Genomic DNA, 19,052 nt, shown 5'->3' on the forward strand with positions numbered 1-19,052 from the left:
AATACTCCAGGTAGGGTATCACAAGAGCCTAGAAGCAATGATAGTTTTGAATGCCATTGTTTTTGGGCCAAATTTTCACTGGAAACACATTCTACAAGTCTGTAAATGAGTTGCAGTTCAGGAGAATGAGAAAGTCTAAAACTAGTGGCAGATGCTGAGTTGCAACAAAATTTGCTGTAATAGGAACAAGTGAGAGAATCCAGTTCCTCACCTTAGTTTGACCCTGTCAATCAACAAAAACATGATAGAGAGTCTGAAGTCAGCTTTTTCTTAAAAGACGTGGGAAAGAGTTGTTTACCTGTAAGACTTATTGCCCTAAAACTTTACCAAATAGTTTTGCTTTCCCTTCTTCAATTTAGTTTTATTCTTTACATTAAGGATAACGCATGTAGACAATTTCAAATTAAAAAAAAAAAAAAGACAAAGTAATTAATGTTTAATAGAAAAAGAACACGAAGCACCTACACTGTCTTTTTGGTAAAACTGAAGCAAATTTTTCTTTATAGCATTCTTTAAGAATTTTTATGGGTTGATTAGTTTCAAAGCAAAAACCAAGCAAGGAACCAAACAACCAAACAAAAACTAAGGCAAATTTCTGGATGCTAAGATGTCTGGCTAAGGTTGGAAAAAATCTTAGTTAAATCAAGACTTTTAGGATTCAAACTATTTCATCTGTTCTAGTGGAGTTTGTAACCTTTTATAAGCTTTCTCTTTTATTTTTCAATAATTATCTTGTCCTAAGATTTTGCAAACTATTTTTTGACTATTTTTATATATAATAAAGTCCAGCATATGAAGCCTTTCTTTTGAGGTTAATTTGTATGAAATAAATAAAATGAGCAGAACAAGTACGCTCTTCTTCCCTCTGGGCCTTGTTTGATCACCCTTTTCCATCAGTACATACTGCCTTCTCTTTCTTTGCCTACAACTAGGTAAAATAAGGAGTTAGAAGGAAGAGGTAAATCTAAATCTCTTAGAAAAGATGAACCATAAGGAATGTACCAGGTCTTGTGGAGGCCAAAATATCTACATAAATTCATTTGGAGGTTCAGGTCCTTGGTGACTTATCTGGAGTAGGCACTTACAAAAGTAATTGGGGAAGAGAGTGTGTGTCTCATACACACTTTCATTCCTTTCTCTGTGCAAGATACCTACCATGACAACATTCTCAACCCTGTCAGAGCATGACAGCAAACATGGAGAAGAAACAGCCTAAGCCTGACATGAGACAGATGATGGGCAATGCTACTGATTGAGTAGTAAATTATTACCCTCTTGAAGCAATGAGGAAATGATGTATATAAGTTTGGCCTCTGAGGTGTGGCTCTGGGACACATTGTCTCCTGTGACTCCCCCTCACATTATGAAGGTTAAACACCAACCTTTGCTTAGGGCTGTGCCCAAAGGTATAGACTACCTTTTGGAAGCAAATTCAGGCTTTTACTTCTGTAAAGCAGAAGTGTGCTGTCAACCAAGATGTAGGGGTGCAGGGCAAAGGCTGACTGATATTCAGATATTCCTGAATCAGTTTTGCATCACTGTACTTGGTCATGGCCGAAATGTCGTGGCTTCTGGAGCTCTAGCTTCATAAAGATGCAGATGACATTTAGTTTCGCTGCATATTTTTTTGGCTGTTTTGGCTTTCCCAGAAGTGGGCTGAGCTTTGAATGTCAATGAGGCAGTTAACCAAGGCAAAATTATGATGGTAGCCTGGGCTGCAGAAAACTTTCAATTTATAAGACTTACTCTCTAAAGGATTGTACATTCATTAAAAAATTCATAATTTGGGCAATGGCCTTTCAATCCTGCTCTGCTTCCAATATGTATGTGGTTGTGGAAGCTATATGTAATTTAGTATCTCGACTTTTCCAATATTCTCTCAGATTTTAGTTTCACTGCCAATGTGGATGTATTACTGTATCTTAGCACCATTACATAGTGCTGTTACTTAGTACATCACACATCATGGATATGCTCCTAGGAATTTTTGATTGACTCTATACGTGGCCAAATAAAGCTCAAAAATAATGTGAATACATTCTACCCATACTATTGGTTACTTAGAGTATTCAGTAATTACTTTGCCATAATATTCTACAAGGTTTCTGTGGTGCATTTCTACATTATAGGAATTTTACTGTGTAAAATATGTCTGCCTGAAACTAGGAAAAATGTATAGGCTTCTGACTTGCTTCAGCAGTCATTTCATCCTGCTTATTCTGTATTTCAAGGCTTCTGTATGGCTTGGGGCAGCCATTAGGAAGAAGTCTTAATATCTGCAGTATCATAAGCAATTTGCTGGATGTCCTAAGCTGGTGGGTCACTGGAGGCAGCAGTGTGAATACCCTATAGTTTTCAGTTTGCATATCTCTATCAGGCTAAGTTGTTAAGCTTTGGGGCACATGGTAAATATTTTTCTTGAGAAGAAGAGTGGAGAGGATTTCATATAACATCATGCCTTCTGGTACTAGTAATTAAGGAACCTACAGATACAAATTGATGTAATCAATATGAAAATGAGCATCCCAGAGCATCCTGCAAGTTGTTATTAAGCCTTCATATGGATTACTTCAGTTAGTCTATTCAGAGAGATTCCCAGGTGAGAGCTAAAGGTCATAAAATGGCCCTTTGCTCTCCCTGGTTAATGATAGGCTACGGCCAGTAGAACTCCCTGATTCATCAACAGTATTCCAATGTCCTGAAATACAGAGGGTAATGAGGTGTTAAACAATGATGCACAGTGCTAGGTAATAACACAAAAAGAGAAACATATTCCTAATGGGAATATCCATGCACTAATCTATCACAGCAGTTGGAGAGCAATTTCCTATTCTTTTGTCTTGGCTATGGTTACTAATACCCTCCCTTTTTTTTCCTGGTATGTCTCACTTTGATGTCAAAATAATTATTAAACAACTAAGTACCTCCATTTGGCAAATGGTCTTTACAGAAAGTCTGCTCACAAATATAAAAGGGTGGGAGTGAATGACACATAAGTATACCTTGTAGTAGTTTGTGAAGATTTGCTAAAATACCAGCAGAAGCCCACACAAAAAGAAACTGTAAATTGACTTTTAGTAATTCTATCACAAGGAACAATGTGTATTGTCTATGAAGTGTGAGTAATTTTTAGTAGTGACCTACTCCACAAGAGTCCTTCTAAAAATTAAATGTGGTTTAGCAACAAAGACACTGGGGTCTAATGTCTTCCTTTGGTAAATTACCAATTACTAATGCATACGGAGAAAACACATTGCATCTGCCAATCTTTACTCAGGGGTCTGGGCACTAACTTTACGCAGTTATGTGTTTTGTCTGGTTTACATGTATTTTTTTTCCTGTAGAAATAATGCGCTGAAGTATTTTTCCTCCTTGGCATAGTATAAAAACAACCATATATGTTCTGTACAAGTGGTTCCCACTTGTTTGTTGAGTGGTTCACAGGAGTAAGACACACAGACACTAGAGATGAAATATAGCATAGGACCCAAATAAATAGACTATCTACTTGTGCCAGAGTGCAGTTCTGCTATCTGCATGAAACGTTATTGGAAGCAGATATGTTGAGCAGCACAGTGCAGGGATACAGTGAGAGTTCTGAACAGCATTAGCTCATCCTGTTTGTTTGGCCTTGGAAGCCAGAAAGTGACAGCAGTGGCTGCTCCGGAGCAGTGCGAGGTTAAGGCTCATGGTAGGAAACTCAACCCAGTGAGATGCAGAACACTGGCAGAGGTTTTCATGTGGCACAGGCAGATTCAGAAACTACAACCTGCAACTGCGCTGACTGTTATGTGATGTTTTAAAGAAAGCAGTTGTGTGTCTTATTTGTCTGACAGTAACTATTTTTTTCCTTTTTCCTTTTGCAAATGTGAAAGCACTCACTGGTATTTCTGTGTATCTGTTCCACAGCTTGAGAAAAAGCTTCTCCCTCTTAGCTGCAGATTCCCCTGTACACCTACTATTATTTTAAGGTAAAGGAATGAGTGTACATGAATACCAAGATCATTGTGCTTTAAGTCATCTAAGCTTATCAGAGCCACGAGACTTCATTTAAAGGTATCTCGGTCAAAGTTTCAGTCCAACTAGAGTATTTCCATAATATCCATCTAAAGTTAAAAGATATATTGACCGTGGTTATTTGAGCTTTTAATCTGTTAAAGCAACAGGGGGGAAATGTTACCACTGAAAAAGGTTTAAGTGAATGGTTCTTAGTGTTATTTCATTTCTGTAGTAGCAGACTATGTATACACCTCTCTTTCTTCAGTGGCAGTAATTTCTTTATCTACTGTTATGGTTCAAAATTCTGACTTTACTAAAATGAACAAGAGAGCATCAGAGTTTCAGGAGCAACAAAATTTGCTTCTGGAAAAGCAAAAACATACTACAGGCTCTGCCTAAGGAAATTTAGGCTAGTTTTAAAATGAAAAGCCAGCAAACTAAAATGAATGGGTGAACAGTGACTAGCAGGTAACTGCACTTAGTACTGTTTATGCTGCAAGATCCATTTTTACTTGCTTAATGAGTAATAGAAGGAAAGATAATATTAATTTTCTAATGTTATTGTTCTCATTGTAATTTGCAGTTTTAAAATTTTTATAAGTCATATAAAAATCATCCTTTTGTTGCCTTGATCCCTTATTATTGATGCTGTACATTGTTGAAGAAAACAGGAACATTCTTTCTTAGAAATGTAATTTTTTCTGTTCAAAAACATCTACCTGCCAAGATCAGATTGTTGGATAGCTGTGATACTCAGGTATGCAATTTGAACTGTTCTGGGAGTGGCAGCTAAAATGAGTTTGAATGACAATGCCTGTTAAAGTCAGTCTTCATGGCTATGAGCAAACCAGCTGAGAAATCCCAAATGCAAGTAAAGTATTCACAGAATTCAATGAAGTGTGCTAATGAGATGGCTGAATTATCTTGCTTTCATTAATAGCTACTCTAAATGGCCTCCTGAGCTACCCTAGATATGAACCACAGATGCAGAAGAAATAGTCAGCAGAGCCTACTTGTCTAATGCAAATAAAGGCAATGCAATTCCAGGAGGATGTAAAATAGAGGAGAAAGACAGGATGGAAATGATATCTGCTATTGCTCGTAAGAAATCAAAGACTGGAAAATTCAGTAAGAAGCCGTTTTCCTATATCATGCAACAGCGTTATAAAACTGAGACTTTCAAGCTAGTAGCTGAGGCTTGTGATGCTATATTGCATTAAAGGACCTAGAAAATGTTTTCCATCATTCCCAGTAAGCCTGTGACAGATTCAATTAAATGAACTAATAAGTCTGTTCCTTATATTCAAGGTCTTATAAGCAAATTATTTGACATGAGCATGGCAAAGTGCAGACATATAAACAACTACAAAATATTGCTCAAGGATGTGCATCCTGTGATAATAATATCATTTTTATTTCTCCAAACAACCTAGTTTATATTTATAAAATAAGGTGTATTTCCTTAAAAACTCATTTTGGCTGAGCTTTTGAGTTTGTTTCCTTAACTGTACTAAATCGATTGATTTCATGTAAGAATTCCTGTAATTTCTACTCATTTCTGTATGCATGATTTAAAAGTGTTGGATCTTTCCCTTGTTCTGTTGCATGGGGTTGGTTTTTTGGTTTTGGTTGGTTTTTTGGGGAGGGAGGAAGGGTGTTTTTTGTTTTGTTTTGCTTTTTTTTTTAGTTTTTCACTATTGGAAATAAATAATTGAAAGCAAAAGCAAACATTTCTTAACAGTTCAGTTAAAATAATTTATTTTTCTCAGTTTCTAATTTCTTGTTATGTCAATATTTAATTGGTTCTGTGGTCATTATAGAACTTTTTTATGTATAGCTAAAATCTGTTAAAAAAATAGAAGCACAGAAAAGCCCTCTCTTGAGTGTATTCAGTTCCAAAAAAAACCAAACAACAACAAAATGAAAGAAGGAGAACCCCCTTAATTTCTAGATACATTTATGATCCCAGGCAAAAGATTACCTAATTTCACAAGCAAAAATACTGCTATCTGCCTTCCCAGAGTCTCAGGTGCGGAATAGCCATTTGCCTTCCTGCCATGAGCTGTCAATCTGCTTTCAAACATATTTTCTATAAAAAGTATTTTAATAGTCATAATGAAATCTCTATATATTTAAATCCAAAAATAAGTGCAATAAAGCAAGTTTTCTGAGGAAAAAGACATAACATTCTTTTGAATGAAATCTTATAGTTTTTGCTAAAACATTTCAAATATACTAGATAACAATATAACTCCTAAAGGATAATGTGCAGGAGAAAAAAAAAGTCCTACAAGTAAACAGATCTTTTCCCTAAGTGTGTATTCCCCATGCCTCTGTGATATTTTTGTTGGGGTAGTCACTGTATTCAATTTCCTAAAGCAATACAATTTACAAAGACCCCCAAGAGGGAGAAGAATGACTGAGATTATATTAAGCTTTGTGTTTGATATATGGGAAGTTACTCATAGCTGCAAGGAAGAACAACATGTAGAAGTGGCTTTGTTGTTGTTGCATTTGTTACATTGCCAAAATTTGAGTTTATTGAGTCCTACAGTTCAGTTTACAAACTAAAGTGATGTCTTATTTGATCTAAAATAGGATCATACTCTCATCAGTTCAAAAGAAAATACAAGACATTTTTGTATAACTGTGAAAAGGCAAAGAGATTTTAGCTTTTCAAACAGTGCTTCTGAGAATAAGTTTTCAACTGATATGGTTTTCTTGGTAGCAATTGACTAAAAACTTTTGAATCAGTAGAAATCAAGCCTGTAGAAATCAATCACTCCCTGGTTAAAAATGTTTTGAGTTCAAAAGTATTTAAACTTCAATTGTAGTAAGTAAACTTCCAATTTAATACGCTTTAAAATATCCAAGTGACATGTTACAGAAAGTAGTCAGGGAAAAACATAATTGTGAGAAACTTCAGCAATGATGAAAGACAGTGCTGATTAAAGCAAAATATTTGACTGGGGAGGATCTGAGCAACCACTCAGAAAATTCCCAAGTAAATCCTATAATCTTATGGATAGGTTGTATGTAGTTATGTTTTGTCAACTCAGAAAAACCCCCAAAAAACAACAGTGAAACAACCCTGGCAAGCATGTAACAGGAATAAAGAAGTTTTAGAATGATTTAAAAAAATAGGAAAGGCAAAAGAAAAAAAGAAATGACAATCTTATTTAAAATATTTTATTCACTATCTTTAACTTCAGTCCACATTCTTCTCAATTAAGAGTATCATTGAGATGGCTAAATTATGAAAACAAAACTCCTTAACCCTACTTTCAAAATAGAGAGGCACCTCTATTTTTTTTATTTTGGAATATCCTGAGTTTTCCTATGGGCAGCTCATGCCTTTCGATTGAATACAGAATGCTGAAGTGAATATGGTCCTAACTGAATATGATCCTAACTTCAGTGAGGTATATAATGTAAAGTTAAATTAACCCATATCCAAATCTAAAATATTGAAGTGGTAGTTCAGAATGAGGCAACACTGAGGAAGCTGGGAAGCATGGGAAAAAATCTTGCTCTAAAGAACAAGTGGGAAGAATTATATGGTTTAAGAGAAAAGAGAGTAAGAGGGTATATAGTAAATGCACATGGGAAAATAACACAGGAAACAAGATGGAATGTTTTGTTCTTCCTATCAATAACAGGAACAAGGAAATATTCTGTGAAATTGTAGGATAATAAACTCAAAACTCATGAACAGGAAAAAAATCACTCAGTCCATAATTACAATCCTACAAATTAGAGGTGGGAACAATAAAGACATTAGTCAATTCTTGTGGGCACCAGCCACATTATTTTGAGTAAAAAATAAAATCACTGAACACTGTGCTCTGCAAATATAAATCCTGTGGTTTTTTTTTTTTTAAACAACTCTCCAGGCTTAAATGCTTTCTAATTTTATGAAAATGTCTCTTACTTATATAGAGCCTAATCATCCAAAATATTGTCTAAACTCAGCACCTGCTGCTGATTTTAATTTTTTTTTTAAACTGTATTGCTCATACACTACTGCATTCTATATCAGAAACTTTCTGACCTTTCAGAAGCCTCCCCTATAATGAGAAGCTGACACTATTCAGCTTCTTTTTCCATTGTTATATTACTTTCTAGGTCATGAAGCTTCTTCATGTTAAATGTTAGTGATGAGCACCACTGCTAGAGCTAAGTGTGATATGATCATAAGAATATAAGATTCAAACCAGTCACCTTTTTCTCTTACTGTGGTAAATACCTGTTGCTTAGTAAGGAGTTCAAGAACAGGATAAGTATGCCTCTGGTTTCTTTTCCTGGAAGGAAACTGTGTGTTTATTCCTGGAGTTTTGTTTGAGTGTTGGCTTCCAATTCCTATTACAACTTTGAGCAGTCTGCAGGTTTTGAAGGGGCTTTGGAAGTAGTTAACTGGGATTGTCTTCTTCTTTCTCCATAGTTTGTAATCTAGAGAATATCAAAAGAATTTAAATTACTTACTTCCACTGAAATACTTTTGGGCCTCTTCCTCTTTCCTGTCTCCCACAGCCTACAAACCATTATAAACATATTCACATGGAAATAATTGAAAAGTAAATATGATTTTATGAGTAGTGCCCCACATTAATATCACCTCCTAAATTATGATAAACCTATTTAGACATAAAGAGAGCAAAATTTAATCTACCATAATTTATTATGTGAGAGAAAGAAAACACATTTGCTCAAGAGAAAAATAAAATGCAGAGAAGCCTGTTAGCATTTCTTGTAGATCTATCACCATCAAGACTATTCAATCTTATCTAAAGATTATAAATACCAGTATAAAAAAAAGAGATGATGTGACAAGAAAATTGATTCAGCCTTAGATTTGGTGATCAGCCTACAGTATTCAAGGATGCAGTACCCTTACGTACTGTGTAGATCCAAATTAATTAATTATTGGATCATCTGATGTAGAACAGAGATATGTTTTTATATCACACTATTTACATTTTGATGTTTGTATTTTAATGCCACTAAGGTTATATATAATGACTCTATCAAAGTGACACAACATACACATTGGGATATTATAATTTCTCTTAGCAATGTGAGAGCTCTGTGCAAGTAGGGCCAGAAAGCCAAATCCTGTCCTTTGAATCACAAATATGTCATCCTTGATGCTCAAGAAGATCTCTGATTTAGCTGAAGAGTGAAAACTATAATATGCAGTGTTTACATCTGTACAGGACACTAGTTTATAGTGCATTATATAGCCTGTTCTTGCTTACTTTATTGCTTTAGAAGGTACTTGTTACCTCGACAGGGCCATGGTCATTTTTACCCTTGATCTCACAAGGAGGAGTGGATTAAAGGCAGTTGTTGCAAGGTCACTAGCACAGAACATGATGATGCAAGGAGATGCAAACTGATTTATAACAAACCAAGACTCTATTGACTGACCCAACAGATGGACTGTCATAGTTGTTGTACAATAGAATAGAGAAGTAAAAACTTGTAGCTTGTGTGGTTTCTTTCAGATACACTGTTGAAGTAGCATTCTCTCTGTCTCTCTGCCTCTCTCTAACAATTAGTTAAAAAAAAAAGTAAAAATGGACATGTAGAAATACAGCAAGGAAAATTTCAATTTAATTAAGAGGAGAAAGAAGTAAAGCATGTGGAATATTGAGATCATAGTTTCAAAAATTTTAAAATTATTTTACTGAAACTCAATAAGGAACGTATGAGTTGTACTTCTCAGTGATTCCTCTTTTCACAATAAAAGTTAAATGAAGTATAAATAAGAAGCAGAAGTAAAAATGAAAAGTTTAATTATGCACTGTTTCCTACCCTGTATTGATACTGATATTAATATCAAGAACAGTAATATAAATTTTTCTGGATCCCTACAATAATTCGATGCTTCCTTTGATAAATACCTAATTACTCTAAGAGTCAGAGAAGGAAAAGTTAAAACAAGATATGCGGTAAGGGGCACAGGGAAAAGTAGAATTTTGTTGATGCCCAAGTGTGATGCTGGTTTCCTAAGTATGGCATAAAAAAATCCACTCTTGCAGGGAAAACTTTGGGGAATATGATTAGGATATGTGAATAATTACCACAGCTGCTTGCAGGAACACCACATTTTCAGTGTTCAGTTCATCAAGGTGCTAAGCTCTTTTTTTGCAGATTGCAAGAATCTGTGGAGACAAATACTATTGAAAAAGTAGGGAGAGAATCAGGCTGGAAGGAGGCCAAAAGAGGACTACCTCAAGGTTACACTTTGGGGTCCATCTTGTGTAATATTTTTGTCAGTGCTTTTAGCATCCACAACAGATTTGCTGATGATGCAAAGTTTGGAGTCCATTCAGATGAAGATTGTATTGAAAGGACATCTTGATGCTGAGGACTCAAGTAACATTAACATAATGAAATTCCACACTGTGAAATGATAACTCAAGCAATAGCAACATAATGTAAGCTACAAGTTCATTCATTGGAATCAGTGGAAAAGAGTAGCACTTGGGTATGTTACCTGATTTCAGGGTGAGTATTGTGATAGGTTCTGGGATGTAGCCATCGAAAACAAATATTCTGGCATGCTTCAGGCCAATATGTTTGTAATGACGAAGTATTGTGGCCAGCATAAAAAGCTTAGCAAAACCTCACTTGTGTGTGTCCTGGTTGGTTCTGTTCAAGAAGGATTAGTTGAAACTTATTTTCAAGTGTATGATTTCTTTCATAGGGTAAAACTCAACAATGGCAAAGGACAATGATCATTCAAGAATACATAGGTTGTGAACTTTCTGATTAAATTTAGGCTAGAAATTATATGAATATGCCTAACCAGCATTTGAGATAATATTTTCAAGACAATATGTGGTACATTTATGTGGGAAATACACAACATGTTGTCTGTAACCCCAGGAGAATGGGATAGTCTCATGTTTCTGTATCTCTCTTCAGTATTATCTGCATTTCCATGCATTTTTCTTCCCTTTTTAAGACTAGGATACAGTCCATAAAGCTTGACGATGTCCTGAACTGAGATTAAGCTAATGAGGGCCTTTCAGAACAAGTACCTCTGATTTTAATATCACCTCACTTCAAGACTGCAGTGGCTTATCAAAAGGTCCAGCAAGGAAATAGAAGGAAAACAAAAAGAATGTGCATCCAGGGGCCAAGTGATAGAATTGAATCCTTTGTCCCTGGAACAAATTCTCCAACAGCTCCTAAAACTGGATGTATCTTGTGTCATTATATCAAACAAGGTGGCTATGACAGTTAAAATTTAGAAAGGTTTCCCAAATTATATCTTTACTATGCAGATTCTTATTTTCATGTAGCAGATAAAATTAATACTGCTTCTCTGCAACTGTGTAGCTTATTTTTCTGTATTTCTAATAGTGTGACTTTCTAGGAAGCAGCAGTTTAAAATACGTTTTTCTGACAAAACCTGAATCCACTGCATAATTTTGTTTGTACAGCATCATGAGTAATATTCTCATAATTTCCATTCTTCTTTTCACTTTAGAGTTATCATGATTTGATTTTAAATAGCATCTTGAAAATTCCATAACAATAATTCTGATCAAGGCTTCCAGATGCCAAAAATTTCTCATAGCAGATTGATGTAGTTAATTATCAAATATGTTAGTGTCAAATTATTTTCCATATTTACACAACATCACTCTTCCTGTTTGTTTACTTACTCATTTACTGATCTTAGTGAGGTCGCTTATGGCTGCTGTTTTGGCAATGTGGAAGTGCATGCCATGTACAGGCTGCACCTTGTGGCCTTTGGAACTTCGATGAGATAAGCAGCAACCCAGTTCAGATTCCTTCAATTCACAGTGGAGTGCCTTTTGACTTCAAAGAATCTCTGTCACTTTTTACACCAGTAGCAATGAACTGTCTCTTCCCATTCCCTCCACTACTGTCCCACTGACTACAAAACATGTACCTCATTCTTTTTATAATATATGTAATAAATATAATACATAATAAATGTTTCTAATAGCCTAAACTGATTGAAAAGTAGTTTTCTTTTTTTTTCCCTCAAAAATTGAAGTTTCAACAATTGCTTTTACTTCAGTGCAGAAAAAAATAAAATCAGAACCATATTAAAATCTTCCAAATCATGATTATGGCATTCACTTGAAGTATAAGAGTTCAAGGTTATGTCTTTGCATTGAATTAGGCAGATTATTGACATTGTCTGAAGTTTTTCCTTCCTTAGTGGCTTTGGCCAGGAATGCCATTCTGATCATGTGAAAACTTCATAAAGAAATATTCATAAAAATATGTATGTTCTGCTTAAATGTTTTGATTTTTATAAGCTGGAATTAGCTAACAAAACTCCCCACTACATCTAATGCATCATTCTTAAATAGCAGCAGCTTTTAAACTAAACATCAACAACAAGGAAATACCACCTGCTATTTATGTATTTTTTGTTGATAAAATTGCCATAATCAATACCTTAAGCAATAAACTGTGTTGGCAGATTTTGTTTATATCATAATTAATTATTTGACTCTTTGGTTTATGTGATTTAAGTCCAAAGTAATTGTTAATTATTACATGATTATTGCTGCTTATCAGCCAAGGTTCACTCTTTTCTTTACCACAGTCAAGATAAAGGAAAAACGTGCTCTCACAAAATCTCAACTACCTTCTAGAAATATGTCAGAGGAAACTTCCTTTATGTGCAATGACAGAGGAAAGGCTTACATTGGGCCCTTTGGCATTGAGAAGCATCCTGAAGGTAGGAACAGCTTTAAACTATCAGCAAATCCAAGATGCTTAGAGAAGCTCTGTCCCAACAGGTTACTGAGTGCCCTCAAGCCCAGGCACACTACAGGGTCACTCCTGCTGGAATAAGCTTTGTACTGCAAAAGGTAGGTTAATTTACTCGTGTTGCTGAGTAAACACTGGCTAAACACATACTGGCTAAATCATCCACATCCACTCCACGACCTACCAGTAGAAAAAAGTATGAATCATTACAGGGCAGTGGCTGCTGCCAGCTGTGCAGAATTCAGCACTTAATTCATGGAGGGCAGGGAGAACAGGAGTCAGTTTGGAGAGGCTGGGGGTTGTCTCCACCTGTCGGTATCACAGCTGATTTTGAACAATCAAGATATGTGCCTGCCAAAATGGGAGCACTGGGGATGGTGTATTGACTCTATAGCTGCCTTAGGTGAAATCAACTGAATTTCTTCCTGTGGACATGCACATGTTAAACTAGGCAGTGAAGGCACAAACAATGGATTTCACAAAGGCAAGGTCTATGGAGAATTTAGGAAAAGGAAAGATTCCCACTCCATGGGTCAGCCAAAAATTAGGATCAAGAAGCATCTGAGCCTAGATAGAAATTTAAAAAATAAGTGTAAAATTATCATGCCAGCAACTGAAATTATTCTACTTAGCTGCCTTTGTTATTTAGGAGTCATTTGCTTTTTACCTGAGAAATTCCTCTGTTTTGGTTTTCTTCTCAGGTTAAGCTACAGAAAACTGAATACCTGTACACAGAAACAATTCCAAGATGCAACTTTACTTTCTTTTTTTTTTTATCCTCTGAATCTCTGAAATCTGTGGTTGTGGTCTCTGTCAGTCTTCCCCCAGGTTTTTTTAGCACAGAGCAAAATGACAATTGATTTTTTATTATCAGCAAATACACTCTCCCTTATGACTAGGAAAACCAGGAGTCACTTGTGTCTTGAGTCTGGTATAAGCATTTGTGTTGGTCAGGCTAATGTAAGTACCTGGAAGAAGGATGTGTAGTGAAAAATGACAAAGCTGAATTTGAAGGGATAGAGAGAGTGTCATCATGGGACCATAAGTATTAGGGTGAAACATCACACACAAATTAAATTTTGAGTGTTCCTTAGGTCTCATTATTTGGGATTTTTGGTGAGTGTTGACAGAAGACATGCATGAAAAGAAAGGAGGGCAGAAATACAGAGAACAGAGAAGCAAGAATGGGATACCAAAAACATGGGAATGAGAAGAGTACAAGAGGGAAGTGTGGAAGATGCCCAGAAGAGTCCTAATACACAACAGAAGAATTTTCATTGAAACTGGAACTGAAAGAGTACTTTTAATACACCTGTCATTTTATAAAAGGTTTTGGTTTTTTCTCTGAACATAAATGATAAAAAGTATCAGGTGTCTGGTGCTATGTAACAACTTATCTCCCTGTCCCATTCCTTTTTCCCTTCTCATTAAACTGCCAGCTCACACAGACATATAGTCCCTTATAGAGAGGGCTTTTCTTAATGGGGGTCATAGGTGGTGTCAGTGTTTGTGTTTAGTACCACCCCACTCCTACTAGATTAGATTGTAATGTAATATAAGTGTGGGGGTTCATTAAAAGCAGTAATAGCAACAACAACAACAAACAAGAAAAGTATCACAAACTGCCTGAAATGTCTGCCAATTTCAAAAAAATTGACTGAAAATGAGGGCTCTGGTAAAAATCCGCTGCACTTACTCTCTTTAAATTCAGTCTTGTCTTGAAATGAGCCGTGAAAAATCCAGCTAATTTCCTCTACCACTCCTCAGCCAAAACCATTTTCACCTACCTCTTTGATTAATTCATCCTTACCCTAGCCTTCATTTTGTTCACTTAAACTGGTAGTAATGTGTGAGGGATGAATTAATACATTGCTTCTTAATGTGATTTCCAAGGCTCATATTAGTAATACTGTAAAATAGTGCTCTGTAACATCTCTTAGTCCAGCAGTTATTTGTACAAGTCCTTGCAGTTTAAAATTGCACAGCTGCACTAATTTCACTTGGAGAGTGGTTGGCAAAATGCCAGCTACTGAATCAAATTAATTCATTATAAATTCATATAGTTCTGCATTCATCTGCATATAAACCACATTAATTTTCACCAAATCATAGTTATACTGGTACAATGCTATTCACAAAAATTACTGTTTTATTTATACTGTTCTATTTATACTATGTATACGGTTGGCATTATGGCATAAAAATATACACTGGAACTATATTCCCTTCAAATCTTAACCTGCTTATGCATTTAATAGATATTAACATAAAAAGTGTACATTTCCTTGTAGAAAGACAGGAATGACAACAAATGATTTATGATGGTTTATATTGCATCAGGAGATTTTTCAAAGTTCACTTGCCAAATCTTTTCTGTTTAGATTTATTTATTTTCCTTTATGAAAATTTTCAGTTTGACAGGGTTGTGCTTCTTAATTTCATTTCACCTTAAACAGATTTGTTTCAAATGCTAATATTGAAAGTTAATTGTAACTTCTACCTCTAAATTAACACAACTGAAATACTGTGTGTGCTTTCTAGAGGAAACTGATATAATTTTAAGGATTTCTTTTATTTTTTTAGGAGTTGTTTTAACTGAAATTGTCTTTTACCTCAGCTCTGAAAAAAATTCCCAAAAGAAATCATCACAGGACACAGATTACCTGAAGGGTATGTATAATACTAATATAACACTTATAGTAGGTAGAAATCTTCCTTGTGCAGTCTTTCTGAAAGTCGGGAAATAACAGCTGTTGTATGATATGATATCTTTATTGCAAACATAATACTCAAGTTAGTGCTTTTCATTACTGATACAGGATGAGGTCATGGGAGACTACATAAGGGATTCCATAAAGAACACACAAGAAAATGGAATCTATTAATAAATACATAAATGCAAATGTCTTCTTGTACAACTACATATTTTGTACAAGTTTGTGTGTGCTCAGTAAACTCTTGGTTTAGCATGTTCTGATGTACCTACAGCAGATTCATGATTGTCAGTTCCTACCTCTGTCCTCTCTGTGTCCTACTGAAATAATAATGAATTGCACAAGAATTCCCTGATATCTATAGTCATTTGATACCAAGCCGACTTAAAAAAATTCCATAAGCAGTCACAGGTACACTTTGAACTATTAACTTGTTGTTGTTAAGCAAAAATAGTGTGTTGGCATTTTAACAGTGTTGTAAACCTTGTTTTGGAAGATTTTGTGACAAGCAAAATTATATTTTGTAGCAGTTTAGACCAAGACCTTAAAAAAAAAATCTTTAGAAATGCTAAAATTCCCACAACATCTCTTTGAGGTAGATTGATGGGCGTTATACTTTCAACTCAGGGACATATTAACAGCTTTTCTGTGCTTATGCGGTACCTACCACCTTTTTTTTTTTTTCCTAGTAGTGGTCTATCTCCACCAGCAAACTCTGAATTGTCCTGTAACTCTGGTTCCTATTGTCATGGGTAGAACCCCGCCTAAGGGCAATCGGAGGCGTGATCTCAGCTGCAGCTCTTCCATGGGAAGTGTAAGCCTTTGCTTATCTGTAGAAAAGATCCACTAGAGAAGGCTTTCTCATTTTTGTAGCTCTTCGGCAAGTATTCTTGATCTATGATATATTTGTCTAAACATTATGGTTAGCTTCAGCACTTTCAACAGAAAGATTTATTTCCAACCCAGTTATCATTTTGTGGAACTAGATTTAGGAAGAAACATGAATATAAGATAGGACACTGGCAGGTGTGGTGCTGTCTTATCATCTCAAGCTGAAATGTTTGATTGTGATGTGATGGTACTTGGAATAAGTTGTGATAATAAAAACAGTGCCGACAGCTTGTCGCTGTTCATGGTTCATGGTTCTCTTAATATCAGCAAACAGAATTGATAATAACAACTACTACTATCGACAGGGCTCAGCAAAAGGTTACACAGATGATCAGCTGCTACTTACTTCCAGCTGTAGTTTTCTCTCTCTGATGGCAATGCACAAAAATGTTACTCTCACATTGGCTAAAGCCATCTGTAGAATGTTTATAAAACTTAAGAGCAAATCTAAAAGACATTTGAGTGCCCAAGTCATGCTCTGGAAAAGATAAAAAAAATGTAGATAGGATTTAAGTTGTTAGACACTGAAGTATTTTTCAGGTCTTTGTCTGCCACATTTACTGAAGGTAATGAAGGTATTTTGTTGTCTGTCATGCTTCCTAAAAAGAGTTGCCAATTCCATCTTCAGATTGGTTCCTACTTCAAAAAATTCCTGCATAATTTCCTTTCCCATAAGTAATGTAGAAGTGGAAATAAACAACCCAAGATGTTTCATTATTTGAAAAGAGATCCAGTCCAATTTGAGGCCCACACTTGCTTTGAGGTAATAATATCAACATTTCATGGAAATTTATAGTTTTAATTAATCAGTTAATTGATTTATAGAGTGTCTGCACAGGTCACTTAGACTATGAAAAACTATTTAGCTTTTCTCCCAAGTGACTGAAATAATCAAAATAATTTCTCAGTCTTTCAATCACTTTAAATGAAAGCTTTATCCTGTTCATTTTTGACCTCCTGATAGAATCAACCGTCATTTAAGTTAAAAAAAAAAGGTAGTGTTTTTCCACAGAAAGTCACAGAAGCAGTAGACTGCACGTGAGGCCAGCTGGCTTGTTTTGGAGCACACAGTAGAGGAGAGGAGCTGCTTCTGCGGTCTGTGGAAGGGTACCCTCAGATCTGCCCACTGGGAACACAATGGTTTGCTGCCTTTTTACCACAGAGTAACGATTATTATGGGTCCATCTGCCTACAGCACATAACATGGATCATGCATGGTATCAAACAAACGCTATCAGCAAGAAAACAGGTTTTAGAGGGAAAGTGAGAACCTTCTAAAAGGTCTCACGGTGTAATCATTCGGAAAAAAAAAAAAAAGACAAAAAGGAGAAGAAGCCAGATAGTGTTTTTAATATAGCACATCTCAACAAGCAGCTCCATGCAGACCTAAGTGGAAAGCCAAACCTTGCCTGCTGGTGTCCTTTCCCGGAGCACCGTGGGAAGAGATGCTCTCTGGTGGACAGAAAGAAAAGCTGGTTTGAGAAACCTGCTGCTGTACCCTCGGTGAGCTAGATGAGGCTCAGGAGAGGACTCAAGACTGAGAAGCGGCAAAGAGTGCATTTCATCTGTGACAACCTGCCGGGAGAGTGGGATTGAGGAAGGGAGTCTGACCCATTGCCCGCTCATCCAAAGCGCCCGAACGGAGATCTGTGGATGTCCTGTGCACCCGGCTGCGGAGTAGGCGCGGACCCCGGGCTCCCATAGGACAAGGTGGCGGGAGCGCCTCAGCTTTGGCTCCGAGCGCCAGCAGCTCCGGGCAGCTCCTGTCCGCTCCCGCCCTGCCCAGCGCCGCGCTGGGACGGCGGGCACAGCCCCGATCCCGCCGCCACCCTCGCACAGCTCTCCACCGATCCCGCCGGGTGCTCTGTCAGTCAGGGCATCGCCGTCCCCGCACAGCAGCCTCTGCGGGAGCGGCGGGAGGCTCCGCCTCCGGCCGTCTGGGAACAGCCTGATAAAGGCAGGTGCGGGCAAGCAGCGGGATCCCAGCTCGAAGCATCTGCCTGTGCGCGGAGCCCCTGACCCGCCCTTGGTCACCCCGCACAAGGAGATACCTGAGCCCGCCGGGGCAGCCGGTGCGGGACGGGACGGGACTGGAGCCTCCCGACGCCGGCCGCGCGCGCCGCTGTCCCGCCGCCTTGAGCCGTCGGGCGCGTCTCTGCGAAGGGACAAGGACCTCGCCCCCAAGGACCTCCGAAGAGGCGGGATTTCTCCGGGAAGGGGAAGCAGGATTTTGTTGTGTGGCTTGGAGATGAGGCAGATATCTGGAGTGGGGCTCCTCTTGGGGCTGATGGCTCTCCCAGTGGCGCTGGGACAGAGAAGCTCGGAAAGCGCTAAAAATAGCAACCAAAGCTTTGCCATCGTCTCTTTCAAATGGGATCACGTCAAGGAGCCTTATATCATTGCACTCTGGATACTTGTGGCCAGCTTGGCCAAAATCGGTAAGTCCGGAGTTACATATTAATACATGTCCTCTTCCTTTCCCTTCCCCCTTCCCCTTCTTGCACCCAACGTAAATGAGGAAAGCTTGTCATAAGTCCACTGACCCGTTTTCAGGGGGTTTACTGTACTCTGTCCTGATTTCATAATACAGCCTTACACAGTGCTTAGTAGGGTGATTTTCACCTGCCTCAAGGTGTTACCTAGTTCATTTTCACCGGCCAGACTGTGTCTTCTGCATCTGTCTCC

General features: G+C 37.2%; 1 protein-coding gene across 5 annotated transcripts in view; it reads left to right on the top strand.

Annotated features, from left to right (window-relative positions):
- The first annotated feature begins 17,779 nt into the window (after positions 1-17,779).
- The window catches only part of SLC9A3 (solute carrier family 9 member A3), a 55,494-nt gene continuing 54,221 nt past the window's right edge, over positions 17,780-19,052 (top strand). For 3 of the 5 annotated variants that reach the window (XR_010433189.1, XM_064666744.1, XM_064666767.1), the window contains exon 1: positions 17,782-18,805. Coding sequence is in view for 4 of the 5 variants with exons in the window: in XM_064666744.1 (XP_064522814.1) it covers positions 18,616-18,805 (190 nt within the window). In the remaining variant the exon portion in view is untranslated. Of the gene's footprint in view, positions 18,806-19,052 lie in introns of all 5 variants that reach the window. The other 2 variants (XM_064666777.1, XM_064666757.1) reach the window with 2 other exon arrangements.

Source organism: Pseudopipra pipra, chromosome 1 (assembly GCF_036250125.1).
Source record: "Pseudopipra pipra isolate bDixPip1 chromosome 1, bDixPip1.hap1, whole genome shotgun sequence".
Lineage (NCBI taxonomy): Eukaryota > Metazoa > Chordata > Aves > Passeriformes > Pipridae > Pseudopipra > Pseudopipra pipra.